The 14,149-nt window shown below is 41.0% G+C and overlaps 2 protein-coding genes across 4 annotated transcripts in view; both read right to left on the bottom strand.

Moving 5' to 3' along the window:
• The window catches only part of LOC307033011 (putative G-protein coupled receptor 174), a gene marked incomplete at its 3' end in the record, with an annotated part of 6,479 nt that extends 2,037 nt beyond the window's left edge, over positions 1-4,442 (bottom strand). Inside the window, 7 exon segments of the mRNA XM_079671282.1 lie at positions 5-31; positions 33-128; positions 874-927; positions 929-1,021; positions 1,023-1,315; positions 3,803-3,962; positions 4,198-4,442. Coding sequence (XP_079527408.1) covers positions 5-31; positions 33-128; positions 874-927; positions 929-1,021; positions 1,023-1,085 — 333 coding nt within the window. The 5' untranslated portion in view covers positions 1,086-1,315; positions 3,803-3,962; positions 4,198-4,442.
• A 607-nt stretch (positions 4,443-5,049) lies between these two features.
• p2ry10 (P2Y receptor family member 10) lies at positions 5,050-14,129 on the bottom strand. Of its 3 annotated transcripts, none has more exons than XM_079667791.1 (4): positions 10,761-14,129; positions 8,640-8,869; positions 8,261-8,441; positions 5,050-7,370 (listed from the first exon to the last, which is right to left on the bottom strand). In XM_079667791.1, exons 2-4 carry the CDS (start codon positions 8,795-8,797, stop codon positions 6,477-6,479), a joined length of 1,233 nt encoding a protein of 410 aa, XP_079523917.1. In that variant the 5' UTR covers positions 8,798-8,869; positions 10,761-14,129; the 3' UTR covers positions 5,050-6,476. The 3 variants fall into 3 exon arrangements, with proteins under 3 accessions (XP_079523917.1, XP_079523919.1, XP_079523918.1); XM_079667793.1 differs by having other exon boundaries at positions 8,640-8,739; XM_079667792.1 differs by lacking the exon at positions 10,761-14,129 and having other exon boundaries at positions 8,640-10,749.
• Between the last annotated feature and the right edge of the window lie 20 nt (positions 14,130-14,149).

Below are 14,149 nucleotides of genomic sequence, written 5' to 3'. Positions count from 1 at the left end.
ACACCAGGAAGAAAATGGAAGCGTACATGTTTGACGTATTTGAGATAGAAGCATATCATGCAGAGAGGTCGACCAAAGGGCCAGGTGTCGGTGAGGTAGTAGTAGATCCGCAGAGGCAGCGAGAGTACCTGAGGAGAGCAGAGGGTGTCAAGATGGTCGCAGAAGAAGAACTACAACATGTAGACGACACATTTGATTTGATTCCCACTGAACCTTGGAATGCATTTTGGAAAAGCTTCTCAAAGGTTAGTAATTATTTATTTATATCTGGAAGATACATTTCCCTTTAGTTAATTGGTAAATAAACCATCAACTGGAGGTTGTCCACAACTTTGCAAACTTGCAAAATAAATGTTTTGTCTTTTTTAAAGACCATTACATTTAGTTTAACCCTTCTTTTTATAAACAGAATACAAACAGACCCTATGACAGTTACAGTATCTTTGAAAACACGATATGGGCCACTGATTTTGATGAATTTACTGTTTATCAGATTTCACGAGACAAGAATTAGCTAGCTAGCGCAACCTGCCACGCCTCACTCCCAATCGTTTGTGTGCTGTATAGATGGAACTTTAGTTAGTGGCTGTAACTAACTCAAATTCCACCTGTCGGGAATCAGAAAACTTTGACTAAAAATGTTTATGATGAATACATTCAACACTAAAACATGCCCCTTATATCTGTTTACACCTACATTATAGTGTGTTGTAAAACATCTTCAGTGTTATATAATCATTAGCCGCAGAACAAAGGAAATATCAATGGTAAAAAGTATTTTTTGTCAGATAAGATTAAAGATGAGACAAATTGTGGATACATATATAAAATACTCTGACTGGCACAATCCAAAAAAAAACATAGAAACTTTACCTGCAGCAGGTCGGCCACAGCCAGGTTAATCATGAACACCACCCCTTTCTTGGTTTTCTCTGATGTAAACCTTGAACACCCAGAGGGCCAGCACATTTCCCAGCAGGCCTGGCGCTAAGATCACACTGTACACCACCGCATACAGTTTTGTGCTGGTACGTCCGGAGAGCTTCAGTGCTTGTACAGTTGTTGTTGTTGTTGGCAAAGTTCATCTTAAGCCAAGGGCTGTTCACTGTTTACTGTAAGGACAAGCTGCCTGGTGCATTCACAGGATGCTTGAATCAGAAACGATGCTTAAAGCGTGGGAACGGAGGTGTTTTGAGCGCCAATGCTCTCCATTATGGCGCGTAGGGGTTCGCTCTTGTGTGAAGTATATTAATGGTCCAACACTGATAGACTCTTGATGTTTTCAAACTGCAATCGATCCCAGGTACACGGCACTCTAAAAGAGAAGAAAAGAAAGGGGTTACTAAATCATCCTATACCGGCATCATATTTTACATATTGCGTGAGGCATCATGTAAAAACATTTTGCCTCTCATAAACACATCTCATTTTACAGCATTGGGTCCCAACCACACTTTGGCTCGACAGGCCACCTGTTGAAACGGTGTGCAACATAAAAAGCCTTTTGTGTTTGACTGCAACTTTTGCAGTGGCATTTACAGTAAATATGCAAACCCACAGAGAAGTTGATGCTGCTACAATGTCCCACATAGTGTTCACTATATCTACACCTGCACAACAGAGTACAATGAGCCAGTGTGTAACGCCTGGAGCAAGGCGTCAGTGAAACTGGTGTGGTTAGGCAGTCACACCAACACAAACAACACTTTTTGTGTTGAATTCACAGTTTGAATAAGTGACACCTTCATGATTCCTCTTTGACATGAACATTTAAATGATGATAATTCAAGCGCAATGCATTTGAAGGTAGCCTTACATCCTGAAACATTGATTTCTTCAAATGGAAATGTACAGTCATATCTGACAAGCTTTGTAGGTGTCACCCACCCACTGCTGTAAGCATGAGTAGGTCTACAGAGGTTCAGGTGGGGTTTTCCCAAAAATCTTGGACTTCATTAGTCATTTCTGACCTGATTTAGTTCAAAACTACACAACTTAAAAACTGTCATTCCAAAATAAGAAAGAAATGTTTTTGTTTTTATTGTTCTGGTCTTTCACTTCCAAAGCTTTTTACAGAGCATTTTTAATCACAGGGAGTTTAGAGAAGCTTGTCGAGCAGCAAGGAAACAATGTGAAATAAATGGTAGCTGATAACGCGCATACATTTGAATATCTGCCCTAAAACTTTTGAGGATGTACTTAAACATCAACAAATACACAGTCAGTATGTTACTGTTTTAGTATTTTTAAGGGAAGTCACACTACAAGCTTGGTTTTCAGATCCTTTACGTCAATGTAAATAAGTAAATGGCCTGCTTTACAAATAAAATAAATGAAAGTAGTCGTTCTGCTGACTGATGTAGCATTATTCAGTAGATCACCAGAAATAAGAAACTAATACTGATGCAACAATTTGGAAGTAACCTTTTTCTGTTACGTAGTCAAGTTAGGTGGTTCCCATTGTAGGGATCAGGCTCCTCTTAAGGGTCACAAGATAGATCTAAGGGTGTATCATTTATGGGAGAGGGAAGGAAAAACAATCTGCCTCATACCTTTTTAAAATAACATTTGAAGCCCAAAACACTTTGTTATAAGAAGTCACAAGCCAAAAAAACTTGCAAACCACTGGGTTTAACCCTTTAACAATATTGTGTTTCATAAGCTTATACCATGTCTTCTTCACCTACGAAATGTTACTCAAGGAGACACAAAAAAAACTATTAAAAGACACAAGCCAATCACAAAGAGACTCAAAACTATTAAAAACAGACACAAATCAACCACAAAACAATCAACAAAGACAACCACTTAGGGACACAAACCAACTACAAAGACACACAAAACAACTGCAAAGACACACAAAGAAACTACAAAAGGTCTCCAAACAAACTACAAAGAGATACACAACAACGACAGAGACAGAAAACAATCCCAAAGACACACAAAACAACCTTCAAACACAACACAACTTTAAAGAGAAACCAAATAACTACAAAGACACACAAAACAGCTACAAAGAGAAACTGAAAAACTACAAACAGACACAAAACAATTGCAAAGACATACTTGTCTTTGCGATTGTTTTTGTGTCTGTTCGTAGTTTTTCAGTTCACCTACAAATAGACACAAACAATCACAAAGAGACTTAAAACTATAAAAATAGACTCAAATCAACCAACACACTCAAAAAAGGGCACAAAAAAACTACAAAAGGACACAAAACAACTACAAAGAGATACAGAAAAAACAGAGACACCAACCAATTAGAAAAAACAACTACAAAAAGTCAAGACTGTGTTTTCTTGCCTTGTAGGAGAGGTGGTGGCCCTGTCTGTCCACAGGGGCCAATGATCGCATGATATGCTGATGGCTTTGCAAAGTTGAATAACTTCCAAAAACTTGAGCAGAGTGAAATGCTCTCATAATTGTACTTAAGTACTTCCTAGGGTCGAGGTTACCAAGATGAAGAATTTAGAATTTCTAAAGATATAAACTAGCCTCTTCTCCCTGAAGGCTTTTAGACTACTTCACAGCACTGAGGAACATGTCCCCAGTGGACGCTCAGCTATGGCAAGCCATTTGCCTTCAAGCCTCACTGACCTTTGACCTATGTGTGAATCCCCTGTCCTTACCCTCACCCTGCACGTACAAAGTGCTTCTCTCATTGGTAGTGTGTTAAGATGAATCAGGCATTTTATTTCCTTCTTTGGGCTTATTGTGGTGTTGTCATGGTGTCATCATGGTCATCTCTGGATCTTGTTGAGCTATATTATTGTTTTTCGTCCAAGAATTGCACTCCTACCTTAGGATTCAGAAGTTGTTTTCATCAGATCTTGCCAATGGAAAGGCATGGGTCCATCCCCCGTGATTCACCCCTTTGTGGGCTTTTGGTGCCTCGTAGCTTTTCCGCTCTGATATGACATCTTGCCTCGTTGATCAGCACCAAGGTGCTCCACGTGTTGCTGAATCAACACACAAAACATGTCATGATCCCTATAAAGGAACAGCCTGACACTGCCTGACACTGGCCTGCAAACACACATTCACACCCTCAACATAACACACATTCCTCACGTTGGAGAAACATGCGAGGGTCCCCCATGAGGCATGACTCCACTCTGAAGGCATCCAGCTGCTACAGCCTCTCACACAAACGCTGTTTTTTAGTTTTAAAGGAATAGACAATGAATATCTCACCTCTGTCTTCAGGCTTGAGGCTGCGTCACATCAAACTGCAGGAGGGTGAAGCATCAGTCATTACATCCCCCCTTCCTCCTCCCCCCTTCTAACACTATATTCTTTCTGTCCCGCCTTTTCTTTTCTCTCACGCTAATCACGTTTTCTGCTCCTCCTATCCAATTTCTACTCAGTTTTTTCGTCTGTATTCAGAAGTTATTTCCTGCTTTGTTCTCATGTTCCGTCTGTACCTCTCTCTCTGTCTGTGTCCCTGCTGTACTGGGGGTTTCATCACACACAGGGCTTCCTGTGAGTGTGGGGGTGTGGTTTACAATAATTTTGACACCATTACTTCTGCTATTATGGTAACTTTTCCCTTTGTGAAGAACATTTTCAAGCCATGCATTTCCTTTTGATGACGGATGAAAAGATTGTTATATAACATGACTGAGTATCAACACTTAAAATAGACACAGACTTTTTGGGGGGTCCTTTTTAAGCTGTTTCTGGTGTCTTTCTCTTAGATATATCCCAATACATTATCTTCATTATTTTATACAATATAAACATTTCCTGGCGTAACATATTTTGGTTGTGTGAATCAGACAACTGGCATTTCTTTCGAGATGGGTTCATTCATCTGCCAGAGAGGGGGGTAGCATCAGACTTTGGTCTAGCAGATGCAATAGGAGCTGCGGGTGTGGGGAGGGGGTGACTTTTCAGGTTAGAAGCCGACCTCAGAGCCTGGCAGTTACTCACTTTCGAAACCGCTGCAACTGCCTTCACCCACTTTGCATCGTGAGAGGAAGTTCAGGCAAAATGAGTTGGCACCTGCTTATGTAAGCCCATACGGAAACACCAGATACAATGAGATAAGAAAAGATAGGCGCTTTTTATTTACAAAACAAGCATATGCAATTGACATACAGCCTTGACATTGAGGGAATAGCTTATTTGAAGTTGTCGCATTTTGACAGAAGACAGGCAACACGCTGTAGCTTATATACACTGGGGCAACGTTGATCATATTTCATCAGATATTGTGTGAAGGGTCATTATGAAGCACACTCATCTTCATGGTTTGTTTGTCCTCAAAACCATGTCCTCCGGGAGGTTCTTCACACCGAGGTCAAGGCTTTTCTGGTCAGTTTGTGTTCAGACAGCGGAGATACGGGAAATTATCCTACGCCCGACTTGGATCTTGTCAGTCTGTTAAAAGTTCAACATGATCTGTCTCCGTTGTGTCATTCCTTCAGTGAAATGACTTTTAACACTTTCTCTATCTCCCCTGTCCATAATGCATTATAAACCAACTTATAAAGAGGTATAATCTGCTTATAGCATTGTATGATTATTGTTTTAAGCACACATAGATACTTTACAACAACAACAATAACACATTTTAAAACATTTTATAATTTTGAAGACTTATAAGGTCAAGTAACTTAGTACTTCATAGTTGCTTGTCACTGTTTCTTGCAAGGATCATATTGTATTATAATTATCATAGTTGTAATATATTACATTATTTTTTACAATGTATTGTAATCACTGTTATAAGGAATTATAATGTGACTCCATGTGCTCTTTTAGTGCATTACAGAATTTCGGATGTATAGGCAGATATAATGATCATTGTTTGCTTTAAGTTAAGTATTTAAAAAAACACAGTCATTTATGTTGAAACCTGAAACCTTTTGAAAAATGATGCACATTTACATTTAACTAATGTAATTCCCATCAAATACTCACATCAAACACCAAATTCACTCATTAACACATTATATACAGCCACAGTTAAATAATACATTGTTTCAGGTAGCATCGGATGTTTTGAGCCCACTGTTGGATTTCTGTTATGACTTGTTAAAGACATAAATTAGTTTCACAAACGTAATGCTATGTTTCACTTTGACAGCTTGTGTTGTTATATTTCTATGTATACCCCAAGAGTTTCCAAATGTACTTTTAAGCAACATATGTTCACTTAGAGTTACTATCAATAGCATTTTAATGCATTAAAAGAGAGATTATAATGCCTATAATATAAATATTAATATTACAACTATGATAATTATAGAATAACTATGACCCTTGTAAACAAATAACAGTTATGAAGTATTGTGATACTTTATAAGTAATTATAAAATCCTTTATAATGTGTTATGATGAATATTATAAAGCATTATCAATGTGCTTATTACAATTATAAGGTGCTGTAATCATAATGCTCTAAATCTGTTTAAAAATGCATTTTATTCATGGAAAGTTACCAAAAAACCGACTATCTTTGAATAATGCTACTCCCTCTCTGAGCAGCTACTCTCCATGCTCAGCAGTCTCTCCGGTGCGGGGCGCGTGGTGGGGGAGCTGATGTGGGAGGAGAGCAGCGAGGCGGTGAAGGAGGAGCTGCGCCTGGTGAGGTGCAGCCTGAACTCGGCCGTTAGAAAGTAATAAAGCAGAGGGTTGAGGCAGCAGCTCAGGCTGGCCAGGCACAGAGACACCGGGTGGAACTGACTCACCGCCAGCCGGGTCGCACAGTGGGTCACTATGTCCTGCGACACCAGCAGGTAGAGCAGGAAGTTGAGGTGGTAGGGGGCGAAGCAGAACAGGAAGAGCGCCGAGCAGCTCAGCACCATCTGGAGAGCGCGCCGCTTCTCCGCCTTCGACAGCTTTTCATGAGAGGTATCCGTTGGACAGTCGGAGATGAAGGACTGGAGTCGGCTGCGTGCCGTGGAGTTGAGCCCGGTCAGGTTCTGCTGATCCTGGGTGTGTTGTTGGAAGAGAGACCGGGCTATTCGGATGGAGCTGAAGCAGATGCAGGTCAAAGGGATGATGAACCCAAAAAGCTCAGCGAGGCCCATCATGGCGATGGCCAGGTATGGGGACAGGCGACGCATGGGCAGGTCTTTAAAACAGCCCAATTTGGTAGGGATGGAGCCTCTGCTGAGATTGATGTAAACGGAGGGATGCTGGGTAGAAGTGTCAGACAAAGAGTACGACATGTTGTAGACTGTCTGTGCGCTGATGGCGTGGCTGGAGGAGCTGCTGCTACGCATCAGGATGAAAGGCGAGCAGGCCAGGCCGACCACCACCCAGACAATGAGGCTGATCAACAGGTCATAGCGCCGCCTCCAACTGCGGGCGGAGAATGGGTTGAGAAGGAAGACACACCTCTGCATGCTGATACACACCTGGAAACAAAAAGAAGATGACATAAAAAACACATTTAGAGCCACAGAAAGTAAATGTGTTACTGAAAACTGAAAAAAGGAGAGTCACTGGCTCATCTTGACTCACTCTTTTTCGGTTTACATTTGCAGAAGTTGTGGAAAGTATCTGGTACAAGCTGAGCCCAGACTATAAGGCAGTTTAAACAGTGCAGACACTGATGAGAGTCAGAGAGCCTTCTCTAGGGTGCAAGAGGAGGTCCTGCATTAACCTAGCGTTTCTATACAGCCATGCTATAGCAAATAGCAACGGCAACTTTATAGTGATGATTCGGTTAATTTAAATGAAAGTCTGGAAAAGTGTGAAGTATTCAGCGAGTGTCACTGTCATGACACTTGATATTTCACATTTCTTGTTCTCATGAATTAACAAGATACCTCAAAACCCCAAGAGAAGCTTTAGCATTGCCTCAAGAGTCCAGTTTTGTTTTGGATGGGGTTTGACCTATTTGGAGATACTCGTGTTTTTATTTTTTAGTAATATAGTTGTTTTTGCAGGTGATAGCTTCTTGCAGGATTTTCAGATAGTTGAATCAGAAAACAAATTCTGAGAGTTCCAGATATTCATCTTGCTATTGATGAAAAACAAAAGTAGAAGTATTATCGGATAATAGGGTAATCCTTAAAAAAAACCTGGAAAATCTTACATGTCACGTTAGACGCTCTTATCAAAGCAACTTACATACACTGGGCAATCTCCGCCCAAGGACACAGTGACGTGTCAGTGGGGATTGAGCCAGTGCTCTCATAGTCCAAAGATCAGCGCACTATCCAACTGAGCCACAGCCTCCCTTAGTGCAATGCTAGTATCCTTGCACTACTCAATGATAACTTTCACTTTTACTCTTGCTTACCAGGAACACTATAGCGGCATACATGTTGAGGTACTTGAGGTAGAAGCAGAATAAGCAGACGCCTCGTCCAAAAGGCCAGGTGTGTGTGAAGTAATAATAAATCCTGAGGGGGAGAGAGAGGATGTGGGCCAGGTCGGCCAGCGACAGGTTAATCATGAAGATCACCGCCTTGGTCTTCTTACTGTGGAGCAACATGCAGGAGAGTTAGCCATGACCAGAGCCTGTTTGAGGCTCAATATGTGTGTGTGTGTGTGTGTGTGTGTGTGTGTGTGTGTGTGTGTGTGTGTGTGTGTGTGTGTGTGTGTGTGTGTGTGTGTGTGTGTGTGTGTGTGTGTGTGTGTGTGTGTGTGTGTGTGTGTGTGTGTGTGTGTGTGTCTACCTAATGTGTCTGCAGAGGACCCAGAGGGCGGTGGTGTTGAGCAACAGGCCGGGGATGAAGAGCAGCAGGTAGAAGTAGGTGTACATGGTGTCCATGCGTTCTTCCCAGTTGGTCATGTTGTGTCCACATAGTGAGGAGGAGTCGTTCAGGTCAGTCATTTTATCTCTCACACACACTGGTGTCAAAAACTTTTCTTCCAATCAATCCTTCATCCTATCACCAATGAACACCTGATAGACAAATAGCAGAGTCAACAGGTCATGGTATTGATAGTATTCACATTATTTTCTAACCTAACAGTTTGAAAGAAATCTCAATGGTACCATTTCTTGATTAGAAACACTTTATAAAGACTTCATATGTTGACAAATTGTCCTAATTAACTTCGACTTAAAGGATATTGGTTTTACTTTTGCTTGGTTTGTTTGCTTTTGAGCAGAATTAAGGAAAACTACTGACCTGATTTTCATGAAACTTAGTGGAAGGCTGTAGGCCCTAACCCTAACCCTAACCAATAAAACGATGTAGTGGATCAGAATCACGGGGCAGTTCTTTTTCACTAATGGAAACAGACCTGGTGGTGGTCTGTACATTCTGCTGACCGCCATCTTTATCTATAAATAATTTGTAAACTACAGGTGCCCTTACCAGGACCACACTTGGGTTGCCAAGTTGTAAAGAAAAAAGTCTGGTATTTGTGGCTTGTCAGAGGAAGAGAATCATTTCGACCCAACCCAACCCTAAGGTCAGTCACTGTTTCCCATTTATCACAGTTTCATCTTCAGTTAGTCAGGAAGACCCTCCCAATTAACTGTTAGGTCACATCTGGAGACCGTTCCTTTTTTTAAGCAACTGATTCTCAAATGCAGACAGAAGGTATGCGGGGTCATGTCTGCAGTTTCATTTGTGAGAATGCCATAAATAAAGGGGTGGTTATGGGTTTCACTTTCTAAAAGGCCATCACTCTATTGTTAAATATACAGTTATAGTAATATACTCTATATAACTCATATACATACTTACATACTGTAAGATATACTACTAAGACATAGTAAAGGGGTTTTCCAACTATCCACCATAGGTGCAGTTTCAAATATTAAAAGTATTTTGGCCCTGACGTTGGGGTCCAACAGTGCATTGGAATGGGCATCCTTTTAAAATAAAGAGCTACAAACTAAAAGCATGTAGTCCTATTAATGGATGATAAACAGCAGCCAAGTGATGGCTCATAGCTGAATGTTTTTTCAAATATTAATAAAGTCAATAGGTGAAACTTAGAAATTCTTTATAATATAAATACGTCAAATTCCTGTATTCACAAATGTAACAGAACATTTACCTTGTTTTGATATAGCTGAATGGTGGCTTTATGCCAGATTAACCAGGGTTATTAATCATACTGATACAGACTGCAATAAATCAGAGATGTTTCTGTTTGGCCTAAGATTGCAGCAGGAAATGTGTGGAAGCAGGACGAAGCATTTACTGCTTATCATCACTGAACCATCGCCCTTCCTTCTGCCATCAAGACGACGCCACACCCTTCCTCTGCCGGCCCCAGAGGGGGAAGAGAGAAACAGCGACAGTTTTTTTTCTGCTTTACTGTTACTTTCACAACTTATCACTTCTTGACTCCTATTGGGTGATGGTGCTAACAGTCTGCAGCAGTCAGCCAATAGATGCCCTCACACCACCTGTACAGTTATGAGTTACACAAAGCACACCCTCAGATCTGAAGTAAAGGAAGTAGCATGCAGGATTTTAAGGATTTTAAGGGGATCAATTGGGGATTTGCATTTTCTCTACATTGCTGTGCAAGAAACGTTGTCCGATTTAAAGCACATTTTATATATTTCTCAAATTTGGTTCATGTTTGGTCTTAAAATCCCGGATGACACTTAAAATAGTGCTGATGTAATATATAGTTACCACAAAAGAGAAAACATACAGGTATCTTATTTCAACATTTTACACCTAAATGCACAAATGCACTAACTTAAACCATGAGCATTCAATACCAACTCTCCTATCATCAGCAACATGTGAAGCATGGTTTTAAAACAACAAACACAGGCAAAGCACAGCAGCATGACTTTTTCTCTAAGCACAAACTCTGATTACCTTCTCTGTCGTCACCTCAAAGGATCAGCGTGGACGGAGATGAGAGGTCAGATTCAGGAGTGACTGCCAGCGACCGCATGCTCCAAGCAGCTTCACACTTCACTGTAAAGAGCAGACTGACGCACTGCCTCTCCCTCGGAGCTGTTCAGCAGCAAACCTTCCTGTCACACCACAGCAGCAGAGACCTTTGCATGTGAGCACGTCTGCGTTAACTTGCCAACGCTGTGGGTTTTTTCTCAGATATGTTGAGGCACGAGGCTGTGAACTCTGGTCTGTTCCCTGTCTCTTAGTTAGGTTATAAGGGGAAGCTCTGACCTCACGCTACCGTCTGTGACATCACTCGGCCCCTAGCAACTTGAGACACACACACTATTGGGCACACAGTGAGATGGTGGTGGAGTGTGTGGTGCAGAATGCAAAACATGGCAGATGTTAGTTCTTCTTCCCTCTGTATGTCGAGCGTGGGAGGGCATGCAGTTCGTTTCTAACCGTCTAAACACTTTCTATTTCTCTCAGTGATGTTTGCAGATAATAATGCAATAGTCCTCTTCCCTTATCAGATTCTACACTTCCTTTTTTTAAATGGTGGTGCTTCAAAGCATTCATTTTGTAAAGTAGATTCAATTCAAGATTAAGAAGCTTCATTGTCATATGCACAGTAGCTACAGTGTAGAATTGGCATTGCAAATCTGAAGTCCCAAGCTCCTGCAACATTGCAACATAGTTAAATAGGACATAAAACAGATTATAAAATAAAAATAAAGAAAAGGAAACAGTAAAATAGATTAGAATAAAATATTGCATTATGTTGCAGACCAATGTGCATGTACTGTAATGCAGATGAAGTAAACTATATATGTGTCAGGAAAATAAATATATATATGCTAAATATTGCAGAGAATGTTGTAGGTGACCTAGTAAATGCAGGAGTATATGTGTGTATTGTAGATTTTGTATACATTAGTATTAGTACCATTGGTCCTGTGACCCTTTGAACTTGTTTTTTCAACCATCTTTGGTTTTAAGTTGTGTGGCATCTATTTTCTCCGGATGTCAACCCATAGTTCAACCGAACAGCAGCGGTTTCATCCATCCTGTTAGTGTCATATCATGCTGTACATGTGAAGTCACACCCAGAGAAAATGGCTTGCTCAGAGCTTCCTAGGTATGTGCCAGACATACAGGTGCTGCTTTTGGATCTTCCTGCGCTGCTACTGTGTGGTTTCCACTCCACACACAGTTCAATATTAAAGAGCCAGGGCAGGCAGATGAAAAAAAAACATCACGGTTAACGATTTGTGGCGGCAATCACAGCATGGTCACTGTTCCAAGTCTCCGCACCTACCAAGATATAGGTATAGTTGACTGATAGAAGTACCATTTTACCTGCTGGGCACTGCCGAGGTGTCAATGAGCAAGGCACAGAACCCCCCACCTCCCTAGGCGCATGACTAAAGCAGCCTGTTCAATCTGACACCTCTCAATTAATACATGCATTTATGAATGTGTGTGTATTTCGGGCCTAATGTGTTTATTTAAATGTTTCGGTCCAATTCCAAACCGCTCCCTACACCCTACCCCTGCACACTACATCACCAAATTAGGTGCCGTTCCAATCCAACAAGTGTGGAGGGGAAGCAATGGGTAGTGGGTTATCAAGCCCTCCAAAAACGAGTCTTCATCGCACCTGATGCTGTTTACAGATAGTTCCGGGGAAACATTAGGGCTACTGGTAAACTATGCAAAACAAGATAGACAATTCATATCGTCAAACAGATATTAACAACTTGATGTTACCTAATTTTGTTACCTTTTTGTATTTACCTAGGATCATACGTGTGTACTGTAGAAAATTGTTAACATGTCAATTTGATTCTGATACTGTTGCAAAAACCAAGCAGCTTATAAACATCCGATTTTAAAACAAAAAAGGTTTACAAAAAAAGAAACGCTATTAAAGATTTTTTGAGTTTTATTTTAGTTGTCACGTATTATTGCGGATTTGAAAAATGTTTTACGAAAAGTTTCCTGTTTCTGCCGGAGAGAGGGGAGTTTGTTCCAAAGCTTGTCGCTGTATTTAAACCCTCCACCTGACTCTCACGGAGTGGGTAGGGTTTGGTTTGGAATTGGGCCTTCTACTTCTTCCTTTATTCTATTCTGGTGTTTTCACTTTTATATGTGCTCTGGCCACTAGAGGTCAGAGGAGGCCTATATTCTTTTTTCACTCTTCCTTCAGTATTGGACACACGTCTTCTGTTGCAATATTTCAGCACATTCTTTACATGAACCACTCGAGGGGTAAAGGCTAGATCTTGCACACTTTTCTACACTCCCACTCTTGTTGTCCTCTCTGCTACCCTTGACCCCAAATCCCAGAAGACCCCATCTATTGTTGTCTCCCTGCTGCGTGATGCACATGTTCACATCACTCAAACTGAGAGAGGCCTGCGGGATTTATTTTCTCTCTTCAGTCTCTCTCTTGCAAATCCCTGCTTAAGGTATAGAGCCTTATGGCTGTCCCATGTAAGGCCATGCATCTCTGACTCTGCATAGCTCTTTGAAAGAATGGATAAACATCTTGTACTAACATCATGTACTAACATTATGTCATCTGATGTACGCAGGACCCAGATGCTGGTCCTTACAGTAGCTCAATGCAATGTCACCTTTAAAGGCTAGACCACAACAAAGCTAGTTAGCAACTTTTTAAGGCTGCTAATGGGGAAAGCTTTTTGAAAATAAATACTTGTTCTGACTCTTGTCTCATCACTCTCTGAATTAAATACAAGTGGAGGGTGCTACATGCTAATTGGCTATGGATGTTTTTCTTCATCCTGGACTATCAAGGTCAAATATGCTAAATTGGCAGGTCACAGTTCACTAAAGTGTACTTGGATTTGTAGACGAAAACGTTTCTCCTTACAATGATTTGATTGAATAGTTGCTTTAACTGCTGGTGTTGCGCTTAGTCCTAGTGTTGCACTGCTTGAAACAAGCGTTATGTACTGAATCAAAATAAAGGTATTTTATATGAAAGTATTATAGCCAAATAAAAGCAATTTCAGCAAACTCTTGAATTACTGTTTATGCTCTACGTGCAGCGTAACACGATGATTGGGGGTTTTTAGTCAACAGTGTTTGCCCGTACTTTGTAGTGCATGTGCACATTGCTGACTGTAAGAGACTTACAGAGCAGATCTGCACTCTAAGGACAGAGAGAGCTCATTCAGAGGCAAACAATGGACCATTGCTCCAGTCATAATAAGCATTTGGCCTGTGACACAGCAAACAGGCCAAGGTCCTCCACCGGATCAGAGCCGCCCTATGTTAGAGAACAAGACCGCTCTAGTTACTTGATGCAAACGAAGACATGGAGTAGAAAAAAAAAC

Source organism: Notothenia rossii (genome assembly GCF_949606895.1).
Source record: "Notothenia rossii genome assembly, chromosome: 3".
Classification (NCBI taxonomy): Eukaryota; Metazoa; Chordata; class Actinopteri; order Perciformes; family Nototheniidae; genus Notothenia; species Notothenia rossii.
This window is presented reverse-complemented; position numbering and strand designations above follow the sequence as displayed.

What these genes read in the sequence shown, in the direction of transcription:
- p2ry10 (XM_079667791.1), bottom strand. Translation starts at nt 8,797, where the DNA reads ATGACTGACCTGAACGACTCCTCCTCACTATGTGGACACAACATGACC. An exon ending in GTCCTCTGCAGACACATTAG is followed by an intron (nt 8,442 to 8,639) that starts GTAGACACACAC and finishes GTTGCTCCACAG; the next exon opens with TAAGAAGACCAAGGCGGTGA. An exon ending in ATGCCGCTATAGTGTTCCTG is followed by an intron (nt 7,371 to 8,260) that starts GTAAGCAAGAGT and finishes TTTTGTTTCCAG; the next exon opens with GTGTGTATCAGCATGCAGAG.